This window comes from Abrus precatorius, unplaced genomic scaffold (assembly GCF_003935025.1).
Source record: "Abrus precatorius isolate BTA unplaced genomic scaffold, Abrus_2018 Scaffold2, whole genome shotgun sequence".
NCBI classification, from domain to species: domain Eukaryota; kingdom Viridiplantae; phylum Streptophyta; class Magnoliopsida; order Fabales; family Fabaceae; genus Abrus; species Abrus precatorius.
The window spans coordinates 32,671,781-32,697,258 of record NW_020874362.1 but is presented as its reverse complement, the minus strand read 5'-3'; the positions used below and the strand labels follow the sequence as shown (position 1 = coordinate 32,697,258).

Here is a 25,478-nt window from a genome sequence, read left to right as displayed (position 1 = left end):
ATGAACTCCTGGTAGGACAAATAAATTGAATGTTATAATGTCATCGAACGAAGAAAAGAAAACTCCAACCAACCAAAGTTACCAAACCATCATTTCCTATTATGTTTTTATTATTAGTTTACAACGGGTATACCTGTCGTCAAACTATCACCAATACACTCAAATCATAATCATAATAATGTAACTGATAACACCACCAACATGGACAAAATAAAATGGTTAAGAAAAGAATAAAACAAAAAAAATCACACAAATCTTGTAAAAGGCTTTCTTCCCACCCTTGCCGGCAAAGACACTGTTGAATCCACACTCACGTTCCCTATAGATTCAAGTGACTGAAATTTATCTGGTATTCCTTGATCCTTGCTTGAGAACCCTTTACTCCATTTGAAAGATCCAATTCCTTGTGCCAAAGGGAATGAGAGTCTCCTCTTTGAATCAGTACTTGTTGGGGTGCCACCAAACCTTTCTCTAGGATTACTACTAGCACGCACTTTGGCTTTGGCAGAAAGGGTTGGAGCCATGTAGTTTGGCACTGAAAATGGAGGGCAACTTGTGAGGCTGTCATCATCCTTCAGTGGCACGTCAAAAGGTGAATTAGCTACCACACTCCTTGGTCTTTGATATTTTGAGCCTGAGCTGTTTGCTTGCGGAGTTCTATATGGAGGAGTTCTTGCAGGTCTTGAAGATGTAAGTATGGTTGATTTTGTGGATTTTGGGGTGGGTGTGTCCATGTTATCAAAGGCAAAATGAGACTGTTGCCTTTGAGTGCTGGAGCCAGGTCTTGGACTAGTTTTCTGTTCTGAGTATGGTCTTGGAGGTGTGAGTTGAAAACTCTTCAAGACTTGTTTTTCTTGTGGATTTGCTGCAGGAAGTTGTTTTTCCAACCAGTTCCACCACCAGGGGAATCCACCTGATCGCATATCTGTCACTGGGGGGTGAGTTGATTTCGGAGTGGCTTTCCATAACTGTTAGGCCGAGTCAAGAAAGTTATAATAATAAAAAGATATTTTACTATTGCAATGGAAAAAAAAATGAAAATTTGGAATTATCCTAACTACTAAGTAATCAATCTCACAATATTTTCTTTGAAAATGTTAGTTTAAAAGAATTGAGCAAGTAATGGAATACAAGATCCCTTTCAAAGTTGGATAAAGAAAATAATAGAACAAATGCAAAAAGCGTCTTTTTCTCTTTGATGAAGAATTTAAAGCAAAAGATAAATGGTATTCTAGGTTGTGTTGGTGCGGTGAGTACCTGATGTGAATATGCAAATGCCATTGCTCTTTCTCTTTTGATGATTGCTTCCACCTTCCTCTGCAGCCTTGCCTCTATTTCCTCTTTTGTCAATAAGCTATCATCCCACTCTTCATGACCTGCTTCAGACTACACCAAAATTCCAAATTATCAAAACCACATAGTTTGATTAACTTAAAGGAAGGCTGTGGGAAATAAAAGCATGCACACATTTTTGAATAAAAGGTGGACTTTTATTAGAATCCACGGCATATTTTCAGGTTACAGTGATTAACATCATACTAACTTACTAACTTCATAACAAACATGATGGTTGTAATGAGGAATAGCATGATCATCTATAGTTGAAAAGATCCAAGTTGTGACTTGTGATTGTACACTCCTAGGATTGTAAAGTATTTATATCTGTAATATACCAACAACTTGAATTTTCCATTATTTATTTACCAGATTAAAAAGGAAATTAAGCCATAGAGTAACCCACTCGAATGGCATGGATAATCATTAAATTTGAAGGTGTCCGCTGGCTTAGGAATAGCCACTGAAGTCCTTTGCTGTGAGTGCAAGGATTTGGGATAAAAACAACATTCACCAGGGAAAGAGTACGGGATAGAGAGCACTACCTACCATGTTTAACCCACATCAACACTACAAAGTGAAGGGTATTTACCATTAACAGAACACTAGTGAAGGGTAAAGTCTTTTAATATTGAAGTGCCAAAAGTAGAAACAAGTAGATAATATTTAAAGTGAATTGACCAAGCATAAGTTCTCGACACCTAAGCCATAGTTAATTCCTTCCACTTATGCTCTAGTAGTTGAACCTTCTGTTGTCAACACAAGTTAATGTTTCATGCATTTTTCCTATGCTCTCAACAAGTTTCAATTAGGGAACCCACAGGGTGGTTCAAGTTAGAGGGCTTACACCATGGCCTAAAGCAAGTTTGCCCAAGGTACTGGCTGCTTCCTTATCATTCTTGAACTCAGCTTGATATCGTGCCTGATTTTCCAACATCTGGATCCTTCGAGACTGAATCTGGGATTGAACTCGCACCAACAGTTGCATGTGTTTCATGGCATTTACTGTCTGCCTCTTCACATTCTGTCCTCTTACAACTCCTTGAAGTCTAACCAACCCCTTTAGAGCTCTAAAACTCCTCCTGGCCTGTATTGCAAGCACTAAAATATCACAAAATATCTTGGTTTCATATTAACAAAAAACATGTAAAATTATTGGATCAAGGGGCATTCTGCATGCAAACAATGACTCAATACTAACCTGTCCATTTTGTCAAGGTAAATTGGCACAATAATCAGCCCTATTTTGGCACATAATTTTCAAGGTTAACAAAAGAGGCACGGCTAACTTTGTTTCGCTCAGAAAATAATTATATTATGTGTTTACTCTTCTACACTTTAAAAAATTTGCAATTTTAATGGAGAAGTGCTAGCAACAGACTATTTATAATTATCTTAAATTTATTAGAAATCAAGAAATTTTGAGATTCATAAAATACGGAGTAGGACCCATATTATTCTGTGAATCATGATAAATTTCAACTAATAGTAAAAATGTGTTTGAAAATGTGTATTGTTAACACTTCTCATTTTTATGATATGCACCTAAACAAATAGTAGACATGAGGTTTGTGGTTTACCCTTAAACTCTATGACTTTTGTTAACTTGTCTCCTTTTGACATAGATAAAAAGCATGTATTACCCTTTATTGTATCATCCTAATCACTTAAGGAAGAAAGTATTACATGTTTTTCAGATATTCAAGATATTAAAAACTTTTACTTTTCTTTTTATAGTTTTTATTTTAATTCCCTAACACAGATCAAAGGGAACACATTAGCAAAGCCTGAATTCTATTTGTGGCATTTACAAGATCATGAAAACTTACCATATAACCTCTGTAAGCAGCCTGGATCTTAGTAGCTGAGGCATGCTGGTTCCTTAAAGTTGGTTCTGGTCTGTAGCCAACCTCCTTGTGGTGATGAACAATCCGGGAGGGTGCAGCTTTGGGAGAGGTAACTCTTGGAGAAGAAGCCCTGGGAGAAGCAACCCTTGGAGATGGAGGCCTTGGAGAAGGACCCCTTGGAGAAGGAGCTCTAGGAGAAGCAGCTCTTGGAGGGGCATAAGGTGGCGTTTTGGGTCTCTCAGGAGGAGTGGGAGGCCTTATCGCCAATAGCTGTTGCTCCCTTTCAAAGTCCCCAAAGATTTTCTCAATGCTACTTGGCTCTCTGAAGAGAGGGATGAAAGAATTGGTCTCTCCATGCTTTAGTTTTCCTAGACCTTTCTTTTTCTCTTTTGTGCCTTTATTATCCGAATCCTGCTATATTATATACAGTGATTAGATAAATAAATGTGCAGACTGGCAGCAAGTTCATAATGGTACAAATCTTGCTGCAACTTTAAAGGCAGAGCTATAAGAACATTGAGTTCCAAATAAAACAATAATCATCATGCAGATGCTGCTTACTGCTTCAAAGTTCAGACAAAAGGGGCATAACAACTTAAAACTAATGCAAGAAGCGATATAATGTAAGATTGTTGCGATGAACGGCAAGCAGCCTCTTAGATCACTTTGCAATATTTCAAATTATCTATTAGTGGTTATGGAGGAACCTAATTGACGCTTTACAGATTTCTTAATTGTGGACTAACTTTATCATTATAAATCTACAAAGCCTAAATTGGCCAAATTTTTTATACTGTAAAAATTTGGTGAGTTAGTTCACACGGATGAAATTTCTTAATATTGCCATAGATCTGTTCATTACAATTCAGTGTCACTAAATATGCAACACATTTATCACCACAATTCCAGCCTTAAATGGTTAATCTTTTGGCAACTAATGGGGATGCAAAATAACCCAAATATAACTAGAAACACAAAAAACCAAATCAAGCATTTCACATCTCTCTGTGAAGGTGCTTATACTACATACCTTCCCCTTGGAGTAGTGTGTGAATACCCTCTTGATTGCAGAAAACCAACTCCCCTTCTTTCCCATGTCAGCAGCATTACCTTCTCTTCCTGTTAGAGATATTGAAGAAGATAAAAGATCACGGTCTATGCATGCTGGTGCCCTTATAGAACTAATGACTTTTCAGCTAGCTCCAAATATTAGATGAATTCAGGAGTTGTAAGATAAAAAGCATTCATATATTATACATATACTGCAGAGAATTATCCATCAGGTACTCAAAATTCTACCTTAACAAGACAGAGCAGAGACATATGAGATAAAGATGGACTAGCATACAACAACACAAAAAGGTTCTTATACATATATATACACACACACATATAATTCATTCTGCTGAGAATTTTGATAACATCGTTTAAGGCTATATATAACAATCAATTTGAAAGCATAAAATTATGCTTCTTTATTTTACATTTTTGGAATATGTAATGTTACTTTTTTACCTAGGAAGAAATTGATGAAGAGAGTTAAGCTCACCAGAACGATCGCCAGCAAGGAGGCAGCATCTCTATTTTATTTTCAGGCTGTTGATGGCCAAAAAACAATTGAATAAATAAACAACAAATGGAACCAAATGAAAAACCCTTTATTTACCCAAGAAAACAGGCCCTTTTATGTAGATGGCAAAAGAAGAAGAAAATGGCATAGTATTTAATTAGATACTTGTATTAACAAAAATACCAATTTAAGGGTACATGACACTATCAATTAAAGCTACATAAAAAGAGTATGGAGTATAATTTAAGGTGAAACGAATTTTTCAACAGAAAAATGGAAACAAACAGATAAGAAGGTAGAATTGTCAACATTAAACGCCAAAAAAGAAAAAAAGAAAGGCGAAATTTTGTTCTAGAAACAAAAGAAGAAAGAAAATCCTACATGATCTATGAATTGAAAACTTGGTCAATTCCCTGGAGAGGAAATACCAAGTTATGAACATGTCAGAAAGAAAGTGAATTGTTTAATAATAACAAGAAAACATAATCTTCTGACTGGCTCTACAATTGAGACAATGTATAGAGGATCCCGAGGTGAGGTCAGTTAATGCCATGTTGATGACAAATCAGAAGGAAAGGAAAAAATCACAATTCTGACATGTCCATGCCCATAAGATTGATAATAACAACTAACGAGTGTTTAACTAACCAATTTAACACAACCCAAAAGCTAAATCTTGCAAAATTTATTCATAACAAACACAAAACACTAGAATCATAGATACCTTGTTGGTTGGCTGAGCTTGATAGAACTCCTAAAAGTGCTGTAACAGACACAGGCACAGAACAAAGTAGAGGAAACCCTCTCTCTAGCTCTTTTTCTAGCCTCCCTTTCCTTTCCAGCACCACATGATTCTTCTACCTTGGTTGGCTCTCTCAAATAGTACTAATCTCTCTCTCTTTCTCTCTCTTCTATCTATCTATCTATCTATCTCTAGAGCATAGAATCCAATTCCCTTAGCTTGTGTGAAGTTACTTTTCCTTAGCCACCTTTCACCTTTTGTGGGATTTATAATTTTCTTTGTTTTGTTGGATTTATAATTTTACTTTCTTTTGGTTCCATGATGATGATGATGAGAGAAAGAGAAAGAGGGGGCTAGTTGGCCACTTTCTCACTCAATGTGGACAACTTCAACCAACTTTACTTCAATGGGAAGACTATGTGGACACCTACAAAGAATTACATGCCACTTATTATAAACGGTTGAGTTTGGTACCCTGCTCTTTATTTCTTCTTCCTTATTAATTCTATTATAACTTTCATTATTGCTACCTTACCAACATTTTCATATCCACTGTGAATTTTAGATCTGACAAAAATACTGCATAGCAAAATTAATTAATAATAAAGCGTAGATTTTTATTTATGGCCCTGCCATGTAGGTGTAGCTTTCACAGAATACTTTCATCCATACGCTTCTTTGTAGCATGTGTATGATACGCGCTCGGTAGTGCTACTCTTGGTTTATTTACTTTCTGGAGCGGGTGGGGCACTTGTGTAGACACATGCATATACTTGTGTTTGCTCTTATGGAGTCCATAAAAGGATATCATTGAAATTCAAGAAATAGGAAAAAGGGAATTTTTGAACTTTGCATTGTATTTGCACCTCTTCTCAAGTACTGAAAGGTTCTATCTTGTCTGACTTTATTATTTGATTAGTTGATTTGTAACACTTCCCATGAAATATGGCAGGAACATGAATAAGAAAAATACAAATTGCTTTGTATATCTTGCATTATTTTTTGTGTGCGTTCCTTTCATGATGCTACACTTTAGGTCATAAAAAGAATTTATTGAAATCATAATTTGAACTCGGATGTGATTATAAACTAAGTTGGGTTACGTATTGCTATTGACAAGCTTAACTTGGTGTTTTCTTCAAAATGTGTTAATAAAATGCCACGTTAATCTTTGAAAAGTCTTGGTTTTGGCTATAGTCAAAACCAGAGAAGACAGAGTCCTCTTTTCGTTTGAGCTCAGGCAGGGTTAGTAAGAATCCAAAAGCACCGTGTGGAAAAATGTTCGAATGGGGCCACTGGGTACTGTGATGGCACCATGAAATGGTGCATCTTTATTCATTAACACAGATTATAAGAAAAGGTTTCGTCATTATTATTGTTGCAGTGTGAATGGTAAGGTTTGCTGATAAAAATAATATGTATTACTAATGATGAAAAATGTTTCCAATAAAAATTATGTATTTAATTAAGTTAAACAATATTAAACATTGATTTGGAATTTTCAAGTTTGAAGTTATAAAATTCAAGCTAACTAGTGTAATTGCTTTAGTTTCACGCTTGACATATTGAATGTGAAATATGTAACACATGAAGTTGAAATGATAAAAAAAACAGAGAGAGAGAGAGAGAGAGAAATGACGTTACGTTGATTCTTTAAGAGATGACACGTGAAAAAAAATTAAGAAGTATTACATGTAATTTATGATTAAATAAATAAATATAGTTATTAATTAAAATAAATTATTATAAAAATATTATATTAAAAATTAAACATCATATTAATTTTAAATGCAGCAAATTTCAAATTAATTTTTGTTAGTTTTGATTTTTTCAACAAAATTAAACTGTTAGAATAAATATTTTAAATTTATACTAATAACATGATATATTATACCAATAAATAATATTATTTATAAAAATATTAATTTATATTATCAATGTATTAAATATTATTATAATGTATTATTCATTAGTGTAATTTTTAAAATTTTAAATTAATAATTTATTTTTTATCAAACAAAAGTAATGTTAATACTTGATCATTTTTATATATATAGTAAATAGATTTTTTTTATTAAGATTTTATAACAAATATAAAATTGTCTACAACATTTGTTTAAGTAATCTTCTTTTATTTTTAATATTTGTGCATTAAAAAAATTCTGGTATATGGATTGATTACTAAAAATCATTAAATTTCAGCCACATTTTATTGAAGAAGGTTTTGTTTTGCATCATATTAGGATATTATAATAAAAAAATATTATTATTAGTGTGTTTTTATTTGGGCATTGAAATTATTGAGAGTAAAATGTGGTCCTCTAATAATCAATGTTTAAAATTGGACTTGAACAAATCAGTTATATCAATGAACTAGTCTCCTACCCTTAGCTCCTTTGAGTTAGTCATTAAATTCATTATGTACACCATCAACCTAGCTAGTATATTTAGGTTGAATCAGTTGACTCCTATTCAACTCTTTTTGATTGGTTTGACTTAATTAAAAAAAAAAAAACTGAATTCTCGTCGACTATATATTGACTTATTAGTTTTATAATATCGAACAAATAGAGCTATTGAAAATGAATTTACTGTACAACAAGATAACTACTAGTGTTGTAAATTTAGTATAAGCTATATTTTAAAGTATCATGTATTTATTATTAGTAGTAGGTGGTATAATCAATTATTCACTTGTTAAACCAATGAAAAACTTACAAATCTAATATTTACTTTGACTAATCATTAAGCACTGCAAGAACGCTCTTTGGTGGCAGTTTATTAGACACGATTGCTAAAAATTACTGATAAATTACGTAGATTTCTATTTCACATCATTTTTACTTGCATCGATTTCCTAATTTTTGGAAGATTAAATTCTTAATTTAGTCTCTAATATAGTAATTATTAAATATTTTAATTCTTAAAATTTTAAAAATATCACATTTGTAACTTTTATTTACATTTATTATTCTAGTTCTTTGATCCATACTTTATGAACATATATTGTTAGAATATTAGAAAATGATTATTTTTCTTTTTTAAAAATAATTTTCTGTTTTTAAAACAGAAAACTATTTTTAAAATACTAATCAAACATATCTGTAATATGCCAAATTAAATAACATATATAATTATTTTTAAAATAAAAATAATGTTGTATATAGTATTATATATATATATATATATATATATCATTCTTTTAGTTCATTAAATTATTACTCGTCAAGTATTTTAAATTTTAATTTTAAAAATCTTTGATCTATTTATTATTATTTTTTCATTCTTTCTTAATATTTTGTCTATGTCTGCATTTTTTTTTTGTCAAAGACTGTCGGCATTTTTCAATACTTTTTCTGGCGTCAAAAATTTTAATTATTTTCTACATCAACCTCACTAGTTCTTTTTCGATACATTCATTTTAACTTTATTTATTTTAATTTTTTTTACAACAAATTTAAATGAATAATACTCACTTCTATTATCATGCTTAACTTAAAATTTTAAAATTTTCTTCTAATAAACTCAAAGATGACATACCATCATCTATTAGACTTGATTTTTTTTCTCCTTAGCTTCAAATTTGTTTTCGAGATCTATTTCAGAATCCATTTATGTCATACTTGATTTGGTTTACTGAAGTCTAACTTGAAACCAACTCAATATATTTATTTTAAAATTTATTTTTAAAATAAAGAACCTCATTGTGTTGATTGGTGACCACAAAGTTGCTAGCAAAAAAACGCAAACAATAACTGAAAATAATAGTATTGAAAAAGAATTAAAAAAACAATGGTGTGTAAATGAAATGTTTTAATAATTAAAAATTAAAATATTTATTGGAATAACAATTTCAAGTATTAAAATTATATATATATATATATATCACATTGTATAAATATCAATTTTTGTTATCTAATCAATTATATATATATATATATATATATATATATATATATATATATTAATATCACATGTTAGTAGCTAATCCTCGATATTATGTAATTCAAATGACTAAAATATAAATAAACATAAAAATAAATGATTGAATAACTAACTTGACATTTTTAAATTTCAGTAACTAAAATCTTAGCTTTAATCCTTCCTAAAATGAAAACTCTATGTTCGAAAACAAGAATCCTCCTATATTTGAAAATGAAAAATCTTCTCGGTTATTCGATTGAGTGTCTATATACGAGATTGTCATGACCGTTTTGTCAAAGTATACATAGGGATTGACCACGTAGGACCGGGTGGTCCACATCCTACTCTCATCTGAAGTTATAACTAAATAAATGTTTTTAAACAAAAATATTAATTTTAAATATTTAATTAAATTCAATTCTAAAAAATTAACAAAAATACAGCTAAAAGAAATATAATCAATGAACATAATTATTCAATTTGTATTTATAAATTACGTAACAAAGAGCTTGTACTCAATAATTGATGATCATGGTAGCAAGAGGCATTGTAAAGTTATACATTGTGGAAACAGTTGTAGTGCGTGGTATTCACTCAATAGAAAATGCAGAGGGGGTTACAAAAACCTACCCCACATCCACAGGTACAACCTGCGTAGAGATAATGTTGGGGTGGCATTGAAATAACAGTGTACATAGAAGAGTAGCATGGGAAAGAATGGGTGATGAATATTGAATGGGCCAAACACGCTGGAGGTGGAGTTGAGTCATGTGACTTCAACCATTGTTAGAATGAAAAGGCCAACACATGACAAGTCAGAGGTAGCATCCATTCGTGAAAGCCAAGTATACCATTTGGTTGAAAAACACTAGTGTCCCTCTTTCTTGTACCGCTACCACATTCATTCATCCTATTATTATTCCTCACTATTCTCCCTGTCTTTCCCACGTGAGCTATCAACGGAGTTTGTAAAAAAAAAAAAAAAAACTCATTCATCTTAAAAACAACTTTTGAAGAAATTCATCATTAAAAAAATTTGTAATATTTGTTTTTATTTATCTACTCAAAGAAGATAAAATCTGTAGAATTAACTACGAAATGTAGGATTCATTAAATACCCATGGCTCTTCATGTAAGATGAGTTGCATTAATAGGTTGCATTAAAATGTGTCTGAACATTTTTAACTGACATATATATTGAAAGAAAAATATTTTTTGAACCACTTTTATTTATAAAAATAACGAAATTGATGTTGGAATCTCATAAGCTTGAGAGTTGTCGATAAAAGATTCCTATATATTAGTATACGGAACCCAACTATTTGGGCTGGGTATGTGGGGAACCAAGCAAGAAATTTAAAAGATTCCTCTAACTATGCACTTTTTCGTAATAAACAAACAGCACAAGGGCCATCTCGTGCGTCTAGGTTGGAGTAGATACCAAATTGTAGAAGGTACTTGACTGCGAAATAATTAATTGCAATAGTTTTATGGATAAGTAATCTCAATTAAGATTTAAATTCTCTCGTTTTTTTCTTAAATTAAATATTAAGATAATATTTTTTTATTGAATTTATCATCTACATTGTAGGGCTTTTAATTATGATTCTTTTAGGGCTTGATTGACTGGAACTTAACAAAGTTACAAGTGAAATTCTTAATGTACGAGGAAAGAAAAAGAAATTAATATCTAGAAACAAAAAACATAACGCGTAAACAAACAATGACTTGATTCAGATAGAGTTGTCTTAATTGTCATGAGAAGAAAGGAAGTATATATAATTTATAAAGCATGTTTTGGTAGGTAACCGATATTATCTGTCAACCACATCATGATGCAATGGTGTCTGTAATTAATGTTGAGTTGAAGCACAAATGTCAATTCACTAGGTGTTTCAGTTCCGTGTCCCATGTTCCCCTTTGAAATTTGTTCCCCAAATATGTTGTTAGCTAAAACTACTATGCAACTTGTTCACTCGTTGTTAGCTAAAACTACTCTAAAACACGTTGCTTTATTACGTCTCATTGAACAAATCATTTTCATAGAACAAATCATTCATTTGTTGCTTCGTTATGTCTCGCCTGCTGTTCTTCCATGTGTCCTCTGATTTATAACAACTAGTAAGTAGTAACTCTCGAGGGAGTGATTCCGACTAATTTGAAAGGATGTTACGACAAAATATGAACTTTACAAGTGAGATTGTAAATGATTTAATATATTTGTGAATTATTTAAATTAGTTCATGAATTGTTTATATATATATATATATATATATATATATTTATTTATTTTTTATTTTCATTCAGTTTCATCCTAATCCAATCTCAGTCGCGTATCTAGATGTAGTGGGTAAATTTATTACTAGAAATTTTTTATATATATAAAAACTTAAATTGAAAACTTTACTTAAACAAAAATATTTGTTACTTAAACTAACCTCTGTTGATTCTTATTATTGTATGTATGTTAAAAAATATTATATATATATATATAACTTTTAGTTTTATATTTATTTAAAATTTATATTTTAAATAGATAATAATAAACTTTATTTATAAAAATTTACTATTGAGATTCATTATAAAAAGGAAAATTTTTATTGTATTCTCGTGTGTATTCGTTTATATGCAATTTAAGTCCTAAATCTTGAAAGCGTAGGTGTTCAATTTTTTTTTTAAGACAAAAATACCTCAAAAAATATATTGCTAAAAGAGAATAATTTAGAGCTTTGAAAATATTTTTATCTAAGAAATGAAGAAAACTAGAGTCCAAATTCCAACCAAAGCTAAAGTAAACTTTTTCCTTAAAAAATTTATCTCTAATCTTTAGCCATCTTTATTAATGTAAAATTATATTTTATTTTCTTACATTAATTTCCATTAGTACAATCAGCTAATCGAACTTAATTATTTAGGCCGACCAATCTCCAGTAACGAATATTAATAAGCCAATAAGATTTGATTGGTAAAGGATTGATACTAATAACTAATTCATTGTATAAACTCCGGAGAAAGCTACTAACTCCAAACACCTTTCACCTTCTCAATCTAGCAAAATAACTAGTGTAAGTAAATTATGTTTCTTGAAAATTCAATATCTACATACATTATTTAGAAAGCGTCTACATTTTCCTAACAATAAAGCAAACATTTGCTACTAATATCATAGTTAAAAATTAAAACAAGATATGTGTGTCCACTACAGAGCTCAAGATGAAAGCCCTGTTTAATTGATTTGGAATTAACACAAGCTTAGTTTCATAGCACATACTTATTGATCTAATTAGGCATATCAAGTTGGAACATTGTAAATTACGTAAAGAAGCTAAATGGGTGTGTATTTCCACAGGGGAGATACACTCTACGATAGACAAAGACTAATAGATTGGCAGAGGAACCATATGTCATCAAGCACAAATTCACAAAAGAAGAAAAAGGGGGTAGTTGATAAGTTAAGCATGAAGCATGCGTGTGTATCAGATTCACATTACTAGTCACAAAACAACCTAACTTGGCCTTTCCGATACAAATTAGATAACCACTATCCTTGCTCTACAAGTTTTATTATATGAATTACGTTTATAGAGTGTCTTATAAGCAAATTAAGAAGTCTACACATAGTAGTTAGTTGGCAGCGTTTGTTCACTTAAGAAGTTAAGATTCAGTACATGTTTGGTTTGTTTGTTTTTTTAAAATAATTGTTTTTTTCTCTTTTAGAAAGTCCTCTTATAAAGCTTTTGATTGGAAGTTGTTTCATAAATTAATTCAAACAGGCACTTTGATTAAAATAAGATTTTTTTCCGTTTCTAAATCCATTGGATTGAACATAGAAATGAAATTAAGATTGTGATTCTGAGCTATACATGACAATATCATTAAATTAATTAAACCCACTCAAAATGGGATCATAAAATTAAATATGTTGTAATTATAATATAACCCCAGTTGTAGAAACTTGCTAACATGAGGTGAAAAAGTTCAGTCAATGAATTAAGACCAAAAAATAAAAAAGTGGAACAAGTGTGGTACTGACTGGGAATCAAAATTCACCAAATGGACTGGACACTAGAGGAATTGGACTAATCAATTAAATTGTCCAATTTCATCTGCCATACCCATTTTACTAAGAGGACTAGGCCCAAGCTTCTTTCTCCTCATCATACTCCTCCTCCTAATAACTTCCATTTGATTTCTTCTTCTAATCTGCATCATTGCCTCTTCCTCAATGACAAACCTCCTCATTAGAACATCATCAGTCAATGATTTACCCCTGAATACTCTTCTTCCCTCAGTGCTAAGTCTAGCACTAGGAGTTCTTTCTTGTGTAGTTTGCAATGGTCTTGATCTTGGGTAACTATTACTTCTTCTAGGTGGCACCTCAGCTCTCAAAATCTCATTGTAGGAATAGATAGGTGCACAGAGACATACCCTTGTAAAGGAAGTGGCAACCTTAAGAGAGGCACATTTTCTTAGCTTGTTCTTGTTGGGACTTGGAGTAGGGCCTTGAGGGGACTTTGGCATTGTCTTCCATATTGTGGAATTAGTAGTGGGAATTTCTGTGGACTTGGACATGCTTTTCCATATACTAGCCACCTCCATTGCTCTTTGATACCAGGGCTTCCTGCAACTTCAAATGAAGCATATGTCATGCATGAAGTCTTGAGAAGGTGATGCTGCTTGATTCATACTCTTTTCACTATATTCATTTTTCCCGATATAACCAATTACCCAAATTGGAAAATTAGTTTAATTTATTTACTTTTCGTAATCCAAAGAATCTATTCTTATGGTCAAGTTTAGGCCCTGTAACAAAATTAATATAAACTTGTTTGTGCCAACTAGGAAATTCCAAATTTAGGGCCAATGAAATGGACCTCCCACCCTGGCATGAATAATGTTTTGGGGTTGGTCAAATTCATAACATTATCAAGGTTGAAGGACTATAATCTGCAGAGGTTAGACTTGATCTAAAATAAGGTTGAACCAATCAAATGACTAATATATTGAGCCCGTGCTCTCCATTTTTTTTTTTCTAACCCCGACAAGCGTTTAGTTTAGTTTTAGGCCTCATAGAAATAATGCAATGCCAGCATTTTCTCCACAACTAACTAACAAAAAAAGTTAGATAATATCCTAGCTTATATAACAAAAAATAATTGATACAATCTCCTAGCTCATATACATGATCACACATTTTATAGAAAGATTTATCAGTAAGCAAAAAAGAATATAGTAATGCATATGACAAAAAGGTGAATATACAAAATAATTAAATTATCAACATAGGTATGGGTTTGTGTGTGAAGGAGAGGAAGGGGTAGAGGAAAATAAGAAGTGAGCTTAGCTATAGTATTAGTGTTCATAACATACCTTGTGTGTGAATCGTTCTTTGGATCTTGCATGAACAAAGAAAATTGAAAGTATGAAAGAGCAGGAGGTAGTGGGCAAAGTACTTTCATTTGTGTTGGCAGTGAAGAAGAGCCTTTTGCTTCAGTTTGAGACTCTAAGATGGGGTTGGCAACGTGCTTCTTTCCTTTTCTCCCATTCTTTATTGTAAGCCAACCCCTTCCTTTTGCTTTGGCTGCCATGATTCCTTCTGATTTTGAGTGAGAGAGAGAGATTTGAAATTTCAAAGCAAAGTAAAAATGTTACTACTTTTAATGTAATTACCAAGGTGGCCCCTATCACTTCAAAAAGGAAACAATACCCTTATTAAATTCATTACTTTCTGAAGCCTTAATCATGTTTTGCTCCTAATCTCATATGATTGCTAGGAAGAGGAGATCACATAGGCAATTAATTGGTATAAGACATGCTTGGCCTGCCTTTATGACAGAAAAATTATGGGCTGCTAAACCACAACTCTGTTCACTTGCCTATAGTAACACAACCCTCAACCCATTCTTCACATAATATAATTATGGTAATGATAAGTGGACCGAAATTTATGAACAATAGAAATTATGTAATTATTTCATCTCATGTTAATTTGTAAATGTTAAGTGATCTTGCACACGCTTGAGAGATAAATTTATAGAATATGCTAAAAACTTTTACGTATTATCTCCCATGCTGCCATCACTCATTATTCTAACTTGTTGACATTCAATACCAGGATTCCAGGAATTATAACATGGATTTCTTCTAGTAATTGATTGATAAGTTTCGTCCACCTCTACCATCAATTCGAGATTGTTCTGTCCGGCAATATTTTTATTTTGTCGGCCATAGATAGAAATCATGAAGAAAAATGTTTTTATGTACAAGTAATGAACTTCTCGTACATTACATCAATATTTTTAAATTTAATAAATTTTTCAATTACTAATGATAAATACTATATTAAATACAATTAAATTAAATAAATAATTTTTTAAAATTTTCAAAATCATTCTTTGTTTATCAACTCAAATTTATAAGGATATAAATTAATAAAACTAAAAAAAAGGTACTACATAGCTGTAAAGATTGTAAATTTTCTTTTAACTATAATAGCAATAATTTTATATTCATACAAATACTGATCAAATGGCACATGTTACCAAAATTCACCAATTGAGGGGAAAACTTATGTTTGATCTTTACGTAAATGTAGAAGAGGGTCATATCATTGGGATTCTGATTCAAGGGAATTGGTATCCAATCCCAAAATAGTTATATATTTACCCCTAACATGAAACTCTAATTATTTCCATCACCTTGTAAGTAAATGTACATAGCTGCACGTATTGCAATTAATTGCATGCTTGGACAATATTATCCTATACATATCACTATCATCTTTCTTACAATTCAAAGTATATCCAGAAAAGGAGCTATAATTTGCTTTCATGTGGACATCACCATTTGAAAACGCTCCGTGTCATGCATATACAAAAGGGCCTATTTAATTTCAATAACTCTGAACTTGTGCTGTGCAATTATTACACAAGCTCCTCCACCTTTTCTGTTTATGATCATAATGTGGACATTTCAAGAGAGCAATTATTTTATTTGCTTGGCCATATAACCCGTCTTATTTCACTCGTAATATAATTATTCATGTTTTTCTTAACCTTAGAACTAACTTTAATTATTTTAAATTAATTAATATTTATTATGTTTTTATATTCTTAATCTATAGTAAATGTTTTGTTAATTTTCAGTAAAAAATAATATTTTTGTTTTCATAATACACCTAATGACTGAATTTAAGATTCCTACAACTAATAGCCTTTCACACAAGATTTGAAGATAAAAATGATATATGCATAATTCACCCTACACAAACACTCATGCAAGTCTTTAAATTATAGATAATTGATTTCTTTTTTGAATGATGGAATCTTCTGTAAACTTTTATGTTTAAGTATTGGGAAAAAATATTAAGGACACCAGTTTACTAATATTTTATCTGTTTATAAAAAATAGTCATTTAAGTTTGTGACACAAGAACTAAGAAATACATTTAATTATCTTTCTTTTTTTAAAAGTGTGATAATTTTTTTAGTATAATTATTTTGAATTTGTTTATACAATAAATAAATACAGATAAGAGATAGAAAATGAGTTTTGAAATAATATATAATAATCTTAAGGGTAAAATTGATGAAACAAAAAATAATAATTTTACCTTAAAATTATAAAATGACTATTATTTTGAGAAAAATAAAATTGACTAAAGAGACTTTTTTTTAAAAAGAGAGGAAGTATTTAAGGAAATTGAAAGATTTTTTTAATGAATGAACATAAAAATATATTTAATTTTGTGATTTTAATATTTTAATATATTTTAATATATTTTTTAATAAAATATATTAATTATCATTTTCTTAATCAATACGTTAAGAACCCTAAGTGTTGTTATTCTTTGAAGTTCCAAATGGTTTCTCAAACAAATGCATAGGGAAGCCATGTACAATCAATACATGATGGAGAGTTATGTATGTCAAGTTAAAAGAATTCTAAAATCCAATATGGTTATAATTATTTTGCCACTTGATGTATTAAACTATTGAAAATTGTTAAAGGTGTTGTTGTGCCATGTATTTCTATCCCCAAACTCCAAAAAGCTGCAGCAAAGAGAAAAAGACATTATGATTGGAAATGTTGGTTGGCATCTTGGCAATTGTCATTTAATAAGCCACAAGGTAAATTATAATCATACAATTTCTTATGAAACTGTTATATTTTGCAGCTCATAAGTGCATATGCTCATACTTTAAATTCATCAAGGGCACTGAACTCAATTTTCCATTCCTTCATTAAGAATTCGATATCAAGTTAGAAGCATCAAGGGTGTATTTAATTAACCCGTAAACTAAACATTAGTTCTAATAATAATAATAATAATAATAATAATATTATTATTATTATTATTGAGTGGAGAGGGGTCAAAAAGAGTAAGAGGTTTCAGACTTTCAGTCTTCTTTTGCTTTTTGTACATTGTAGACCATGGAAATCATTTTGTTCACTTTGGATTGGAACAAAGACCTTCCAATCAAAAGCACAAAGAGATGCTGCTACTGCGCTATGGCGTCTACAACTTTGCGAACTTTACGGAATTTAAGGTCTACTGAACATATATATCGAAGCAAACACTTTATGAACAATAAAATGGACAATCAATAAGTAATCTCATTTAATTTTGAGAAGTACTTTTTAAATGCCTATGCATAATAAACATATAAAATAAGAGAAATAAAAATAATTCTATAATATTATATATAACGTTCATTTTAGTTATTTAAATAAAACGATCAATTCTTGTAGAACTACTTTCAATAAGAGAGAGACAGAGAGTAGAAATTACTTGAGAAATTTCCTCCAGCTTGTGTGTGTGAAAGAATGATGATGTAACAAAAATTCTTTGACTGGCTCTGTGAATGGCAAATATATTAAATATGAGAGAAAGATGCTGTGGTGGGAATGGCAGGAAAAGTTTCGATTCGATTAACATTGAAAATTATGGTTGACTTAAAACTCAGATCGAAGAACATGTTCCTAATTGTTCAAAATAAGAGCATAATTCAAATTTGAAGAAACTTTTACCCGGAGGTATGGATGACATTAGAATTAGAAACCTTTTGCAAAGACACATCTCTTGATAAAGTACATGCTTTTTGGGATTAATTAAGATCTTTCAATTAAGTTAATCAATTTATAAATTAGAATACATCTCCTATTAATTTAAAGTTAATTATATTTACAAAATATTTAAATTTAAATAAATGATAAATGAGTTCTTAAACATCTCTTTTACTTTTTAACAATGTATTTTAACATTTTAATAAAGTTCAATTCTTTGAACTTCACAGCTAATTATTTATTTCTATCACTTAAATTATTTTTATTACTTATGTACTTTTATTCAATGCCTTATTATATGTGTTATTTTATTATTTTATTTAATTCATTCTTTGTTTCATATTGTTACAGTGATCTATGCTGAAGATAAGCACTTTGAAATACTAATCACAAATTCACAATACTGAAAAATTGAGAAATTATCTTGTCAAATTTAAGATAAGATTATTTATCCCATAAAAAAAAATTAATCAATAAAAAAGAGATTGTGAAAAATATTACTACTGGAGAAAAATATAAAACGTGTGGCTAAAATAATAAATTTTCTTCTCCTCTTTTTTGTGTTAAGAAAGTTATTTTATTAAGTTTCAATTTTTTATAATTCGATAAAGAGTTTTCTTCTAGAAACATATCCTCTATAATTTGCACAAAAACATTGAGACAGGCCAAATACATAATACCTTAATTAATTAATGTAGTATTATAGAAAGATAAAAATTAATTAAATTTAACGAGACCAGGCTTATGGAAGTGTATTATATAAAAGGTGACAACTTAAAGGTTCATGAGTCATGCAAAATTAAAACAAAATGAATTAGATAGTTGGCGAGCACAGCAAAGACATGATAATGTGTGCATGACATATTATCGTGCAATACTTAGTTTGTTTTATAAAGGTGAGTCATTATCACTTATTCAGGTTAATTCTCATCACTCATCAAACCTCAGTTAGCCCCAAGCCTATTTGCATCTGAACAAGTGCTCAAAGACAAAGATATTTAAAACCAAACAATTCCAATTTTTTATAAAATACAATTAGTTTCTCCGCAAAATTTGATACACTCAAAGCATAAAACTAATTGAAAATAAAAGTATTAAAAGTTATATTTGTTGTCTTTGAATAAAACTTATTTTCAAGTAATTAAAATACTTCATAAACATAATATGAATATAAGATAAACAAAATATTATCCAATTTATTTTTAATATTTATTTATCTAAGATAAGTCTGTCTTATAAATTCAATTTATCTATCCCTCTAATGTAAAGCTTATCCATTAAAAAAGAAAGGTTAAATTAGAAATAGATAAATGGAAATAATATAATGTTATTTAATTTGTTATTTTAGTATACATCAAACATATAATAAAATAAAATTATATTTGATTTTTAACCTGTCACATTTTTATTTAACTTTTGCATCTTATCATGTCCTCTAACAAGACAATAATTTGACATTAATATTACAACAGCAAATAACATTAAATGAATTAAAAATAAGGGTCTTATTAAAGATATTAGTGAAAAAATTAAAAGTAAAAAGTTTAAAATTATGCTAAAATATATTTAAAATAACAGCAAAAAATTTATTAACAATAAAAAGTAATTATATTTATAAAAAAGATATCTAATTCATTAATATAAATAAAAATATTAATATTTATTTATCATAAATAGGACTAAAAGTAACATTTTTTTATAAAACTTTTCACTTATAATTGCTTAATCAATGCATTGTTAAGATTTCACCTAAAGTTACTCTTCAATCAAATCAAAAACAAAATATACATGTAAAAATTAAATGCATTTTTTCTTTCATATATTGATCAAATTTAAAATAGTGTGCCCACACCCAAACCCAAATTGAAAATGGGTGTGAAGTATAAAAACTAGAGGTCAGAATGAAAGTAGTAATTTCCTCACTGCAAACGACTCTGTAATAGTACTTATTCACTATGACCTTCAAAGTTAAAACAACATCTGTCAAATGAACTACAAATTCTTTAGTCACTGCAGATTAAGAAGGCTTACTGGTTTTCAGGTTCCCCTGAGCATTTCTTGCTCCAACCACCCGAACCAGCTTTGCGCTCCCCACGCTTTCTTTTGTTCTTGGGAATGTTCACATCTTTGTACATGCAGGACTTGAGAGTTGATTGCTCTTGAGACACTGCAATATTTGCTGCTGTATTAAAATCTGACATGGGGATAGAAACTGGATGCAGACTTTCTTCCCCTTCACATTTCTCGGCATCCGAAAGCTTCTCCATGGGATGGTGACTTGCACTTCTAAAGGTGTGCTCTCCTGTTTCAGCTACCTCATGTATCAAGACACTGTCTACCATCTGCAACCATTCATTTTGATAGTGAAGAGTGTTGGGAGTAACAAGAGAAAAGAGAAGATAAAGAGGGGGGAAAGTGACACAAGGATTTAACTCAGTGTGTGCACCTACATCCACAGCTACACTATGAATTTATATGCATGATGATATATGATATACAAAAAACCATGAGAAATAAACTACAGATAATTGTTTAGCAAACAAAAAGTACTGAACTGTGGACACAAAAAAATGAAAATGGACTTGATCTTTATTGAATTTTATATAACACTTCTCTCACATTTTACCTATCAGTGTAAAGATCCAAATAATATTTCATTGTATAAAACACTTTTCTAGTCATCATCTGATGAGAAGTGGGCAGAAATTATAGAAAGAACTAGAACCTGAAATTGTGTAATCTGTAGTTTGAGAAAACTTACATGTTCACACGAGTCCCCAACCAACCCTGGATGGAGGGTGACATCAGCAGCAGACAATAAGCCCACAGTGCTCTCAATTATATCAGGAACAATTGCAACTTCTCCGTAACTTGAAACAGCACTATCAGGCATAACCAAATCTCCTAAATCAAACTCGGCCACATGTTGAGTTGAATTATAAATAGCCCCAACAGACGCTGTATCTCCATTCCCTGCAGAGATTGTAGGACTTTGAGCAGAGCTAGTCCGCACATCACCATGCAGAAGAAGGCTCAAATTCTCTGATGATGAAAACTTTGAAGCATTTTTGGACATGATTGCATCAACTTCACTCTTCAGCTTGTGGACCCTAGAATGTAGATTGTCTATTGTCCAAAGGAGCTGCTCTAAGGAAGCATCGGCATCGCTAAACTCAAAGAAAGATTGATCTTCCCCATTGCCAAATCTGTCTGTTGAATCAGCATACGGCTCTGTGATCACTATATCAAAAGAGTATATAAAAAATTATTGAATCAGATACAAGTCAAATGTGACAATGAGGCATAATGAAAGGCAGACTGGATCTTCCGAAGGTGATTACAATGAAAGATAAGTCAATACACACAAACCCCCAACATAATGCTAATGCAGTTGAATAAAACAGATTATTTTTCTTCATTGATTTCTCAAGGGAAAAGAATACAAGAGATGCCATTGGCGCCACTGGCTTAACTTCTTATGCAGAAGCAATGTATTAGGTATCATTAGAAAGCAGAATTTCTAACCTGGATTACCAAAATCATCAGCCAAACAACCATCAGGGTCAGCCTTCTTATTCTCTACAATAGAAGTAAGGAAAGAGTCACACACTTCTCTGAAATGGGGACAAGTGGTTGGTAAAATGAAGAAAGATAAGCAAATCAAGTGCAAGATAAATGAGTTTTACCAAGATAGGAGAAAATATAATGATGTGATGTATATGATGCCATTTCAGTCATGTCTTCAACTTTCTTCCTTTTCCTTCTCTTTTTGGCCTTGCTTCTGCGCTGCTCAGTCAAAAATGGCAATGACTTTGAGCCAAACTCTTCTAAGGTAAATTGATCAGGTTCCATATGTTTTCTCTTCTCATATTCTGCAAGCTCTTTACTATATTTTAATACTTGTGAGTCAATTTCCTTAATTCTCAGTTCTGTCCATTTGCATCGCCACATAAGAGGTCGTATAAAGTTCCTCCAATGATCGGTTAATTTCCTCTTCCTACAGTTACATAGGAAATTAATATGCATAAATAACACTATTATGTTTACTTTGATGATGTAACAACAACAAAATGCATATTAGCATCACATCACCATTAAAAACAACTAACTTTTAATAGTAGTACTGGTATATGACTGCCAATTGATGATTAACATAGTACTCAATCTCAAATAGCGGCACAGAGAAACTGACCACCGTTTTGCAGATTTAAGATACACATGTTATACTCCACATATTGATCAGCTTAAGGATGCACAGAATAATGGTCTGTAAAGAAAACATAAATGATGAGAGACCATACGAAGCATGGTGATAGGTTTTCCTATATGAATCCTTACTAGATGCAAAGCCAAAATTATTCCAACAAGAGTTACAACTAGACTATAGGTGAAGAACAATTATCTTCATTTGGTAATACAAATTGAAGTACATACAATATCTAAGGATTTGCATACAGGCCAAGTGGGAAAACAACATACTCCCTTACTGAAACATCAAATCAAGACAGTGGCACACCATATACAAACCTCTGCTAATAATCATTACTAAAGTAGTCTGTAGATATGTTAAGATTTTATTTGTTAAACACCCACTATCTAACTTGAACATTTGTGTGCATAATATGGATTTTGTTAATAACTTCAATTGCTAGTCAACAATTTCATAGGACCTGGGTTATTTGTTTAGATATTGATTGCAAATCTATGTCCAAGCAAAAAGCATTTAAAATTTACTGATTTGGTAAAAAAAATTCACCTCATCGGAAATATAGAACGAGAAGTATCAAAGGTCCCTGCCAAGCCATTATCACCCAAGAATTCTGACTCCACCTCAGCATCACTCAATATAGAACAGTTTTCAGCATCAGATGTAGTGTCAGCAAACGAACTTGAATATTCAGTTGCATCAGGGTCCTCATTTTTGTTTGACGCAAAATCACCCTTATTTGTCCAACTCACTATATCAACTTCCATGTCCTCAAAGACTTTTGTAGTGTCAATTTGTTCATCTATAAAGGGCTCCACCTTAATTATGGGCTTCTCACAGTGACCCATGTAACTCACCCTTTAATTGCACCTTTTCCTTCCTTGGTGCAACTTTTTAAATGAATTTTGGTTTATTCTCTATATCTTTATGTAGAATGGATGTAGGGGTATCAGGTTGTCTTTCACAAACTTAGCTGCCGCTAAACTTTGCCTGCTAAATTCAGAATGTTCAAGTTCATGAGTAAATTCAACCAATACAAAATCAACTAATTAAGAGTTGTTTGGATGAGCATTAAAAGACCATAAAATCACTTTTGAATATGTAAATGTAGTTTGAAATTCATGCAAACATGTTTGGCAATTTTGTATCAAAAGTGATTTTGTCTCCAAACTCAAGTTTGAACTAACGTGATAAATTGCAGCATTTGCATTGAATTGAAAATTTTATATTAAGTTTTAACACAAACTTACTTTTAAGAGAAAAGTTTCCAAGCATATATCACTTCACTTCGAGTTTACTTGTAACTAACATCAATTCTATAAAATCAAGTTGATTCAAATTCACTTTTACAAACACCCAACGAAACGCACACTAAGTACAGTGTTGATATTGATTTAATAGTAAATATCTAAAAAGCAAACACAAACTTCTACCATACAAAAAGGTGTAATAAATTCCAATTTCCAAATAATTTTTCTTACATTTGGAATTTACAGGGCTCTAGCCCCACCATAGTCTCCTAGGCATAAAGTTCTAGTCAAGAAGTGAATACCAATAAAATTTCATTCAATAATGATAACTTATAACTGAGAGCTAATCAAGTATCATTTTAACTTCAGAGTATGCGTATATCAAACCAGTAACCAGAACATAGAACCAATTAGCAAATGGGAGGCCGGGGGGATGAATTGTTCAACAGTAATTCAAACGTGTTGCCGAAGGTAAAAAACAAAGTCAGTGGTGCCAAAACATTTATTTATCACACATTCTAATTTAAAAAAAACAAAACTAAAATTCAATTTAAATGTAAAGTTCATATTTAAAAGATTGAACTCCATGTGAGAGATAAAGCATATATCCTTTTGAATAATAATATTTTAATTACTCTCACTCTTAAAAATGATAAATTCTTTCAAATACATTTTATATAGGTAAAAAAGACCATGGTTTATGTCACATTCAAATTTATTTGAAACATTTTGATGGGTCTGTAAATATAATCAATTGTTTTAATTATTTAATACCATTTCTTCTTTAAAGGTCAAGGGATTAAAAAAAACTGCAAGAAATTACTGAAGGCTTAAAATGATCAAAGATGTAACAAATTCCAAACAATGACACAAACAATTCATCATAAATTGCATTGTTGCCCACCAATATCGAAATTCTAGAAGTTCAACATCATTCATCAGCATCACCTACCTAAGTCACGTTAGCGGAGTAATTAAGTGAATGCACATCGAATTAGAAGAAACCAAGCAAAGACTAAATAAATGCAACACTCGAAAAAACACTAACAAGTGAACGTGTTTACAAGTAAAGCAGCATGACTACAAGAGTAGCCGAATGAATATGAACTAAGAAGATACATGCTGAACTTTACGTGCATGTGCTGAGAGAAAGTGTGAATGGGGTATAAGAGAAAGAGGAAGTACTCAGAACGGAATAAGACTAGGACGCGAGGGAGGAACGTTGGAGTTGGCGGCGTGCGTGTAGAATCAACCGAGTAAGTGAACAGCGGTTAACGTTATAAACCTAAGAGAAGTGGAAACGCATTATTCGTTGTTTTTTCTCTCTCTTGACACGTGTCCACCGCTACCCTAACTTATTAGTATTACCTTATTAACGTCGTTATTTATTTATTTTTTATTTTCTATTCTGTACAAAACTTATTTTTTCTGGTACCCCTCAATTGATTTGAGAAATTTTTTCTCTTTGTTATGTTTGTGCTTAAATTAATGCACTTTTCTTATTATCCTTACTCAAGTTCTAATTTTAACGAAACAG

At 31.0% G+C, this 25,478-nt stretch overlaps 3 protein-coding genes across 12 annotated transcripts; all 3 read right to left on the bottom strand.

Moving 5' to 3' along the window:
• Positions 1 to 5,963, bottom strand: LOC113857712 (protein IQ-DOMAIN 14). 10 transcript variants are annotated; one of them, XM_027489858.1, is made up of 7 exons: positions 5,477 to 5,963; positions 4,732 to 4,778; positions 4,213 to 4,301; positions 3,165 to 3,593; positions 2,183 to 2,422; positions 1,258 to 1,386; positions 17 to 968 (listed from the first exon to the last, which is right to left on the bottom strand). In XM_027489858.1, the coding sequence occupies exons 3-7, from the start codon at positions 4,276 to 4,278 to the stop codon at positions 246 to 248; spliced, it is 1,587 nt and encodes a 528-aa protein (XP_027345659.1). In that variant the 5' UTR covers positions 4,279 to 4,301; positions 4,732 to 4,778; positions 5,477 to 5,963; the 3' UTR covers positions 17 to 245. The 10 variants fall into 10 exon arrangements, with proteins under 10 accessions (XP_027345655.1, XP_027345659.1, XP_027345660.1 ...); XM_027489862.1 differs by having other exon boundaries at positions 81 to 968; positions 4,698 to 4,778; positions 5,477 to 5,906; XM_027489857.1 differs by having other exon boundaries at positions 82 to 968; positions 3,165 to 3,596; positions 4,698 to 4,778; positions 5,477 to 5,906.
• Positions 5,964 to 13,501: 7,538 nt separating this feature from the next.
• Positions 13,502 to 14,874, bottom strand: LOC113859852. The gene is made up of 2 exons (XM_027492524.1): positions 14,789 to 14,874; positions 13,502 to 14,039 (listed from the first exon to the last, which is right to left on the bottom strand). The coding sequence occupies exons 1-2, from the start codon at positions 14,818 to 14,820 to the stop codon at positions 13,502 to 13,504; spliced, it is 570 nt and encodes a 189-aa protein (XP_027348325.1). The 5' UTR covers positions 14,821 to 14,874.
• Positions 14,875 to 20,361: 5,487 nt separating this feature from the next.
• On the bottom strand, positions 20,362 to 25,255 carry LOC113858336. Its single transcript, XM_027490933.1, has 6 exons — positions 25,127 to 25,255; positions 23,241 to 23,684; positions 22,171 to 22,481; positions 22,010 to 22,063; positions 21,246 to 21,724; positions 20,362 to 20,826 (listed from the first exon to the last, which is right to left on the bottom strand). The coding sequence occupies exons 2-6, from the start codon at positions 23,537 to 23,539 to the stop codon at positions 20,512 to 20,514; spliced, it is 1,458 nt and encodes a 485-aa protein (XP_027346734.1). The 5' UTR covers positions 23,540 to 23,684; positions 25,127 to 25,255; the 3' UTR covers positions 20,362 to 20,511.
• Positions 25,256 to 25,478: the final 223 nt, after the last annotated feature.

Excerpts from the sequence above, each read along its gene's own strand:
- LOC113857712 (XM_027489854.1), bottom strand. The coding sequence starts at position 4,278 with ATGGGAAAGAAGGGGAGTTGGTTTTCTGCAATCAAGAGGGTATTCACA. Across the intron at positions 3,597-4,212 it reads CACACTACTCCAAGGGGAAG|CAGGATTCGGATAATAAAGG; the intron begins GTATGTAGTATA and ends TATATAATATAG. Across the intron at positions 2,423-3,164 it reads CTGCTTACAGAGGTTATATG|GCCAGGAGGAGTTTTAGAGC; the intron begins GTAAGTTTTCAT and ends CTTGCAATACAG.
- LOC113859852 (XM_027492524.1), bottom strand. The coding sequence starts at position 14,820 with ATGCAAGATCCAAAGAACGATTCACACACAAG. Across the intron at positions 14,040-14,788 it reads AAGAACGATTCACACACAAG|GAAGCCCTGGTATCAAAGAG; the intron begins GTATGTTATGAA and ends TTGAAGTTGCAG.
- LOC113858336 (XM_027490933.1), bottom strand. The coding sequence starts at position 23,539 with ATGGGTCACTGTGAGAAGCCCATAATTAAGGTGGAGCCCTTTATAGAT. Across the intron at positions 22,482-23,240 it reads CGTTCTATATTTCCGATGAG|GAAGAGGAAATTAACCGATC; the intron begins GTGAATTTTTTT and ends ATGTAACTGTAG. Across the intron at positions 21,725-22,009 it reads TGATGATTTTGGTAATCCAG|TGATCACAGAGCCGTATGCT; the intron begins GTTAGAAATTCT and ends CTTTTGATATAG.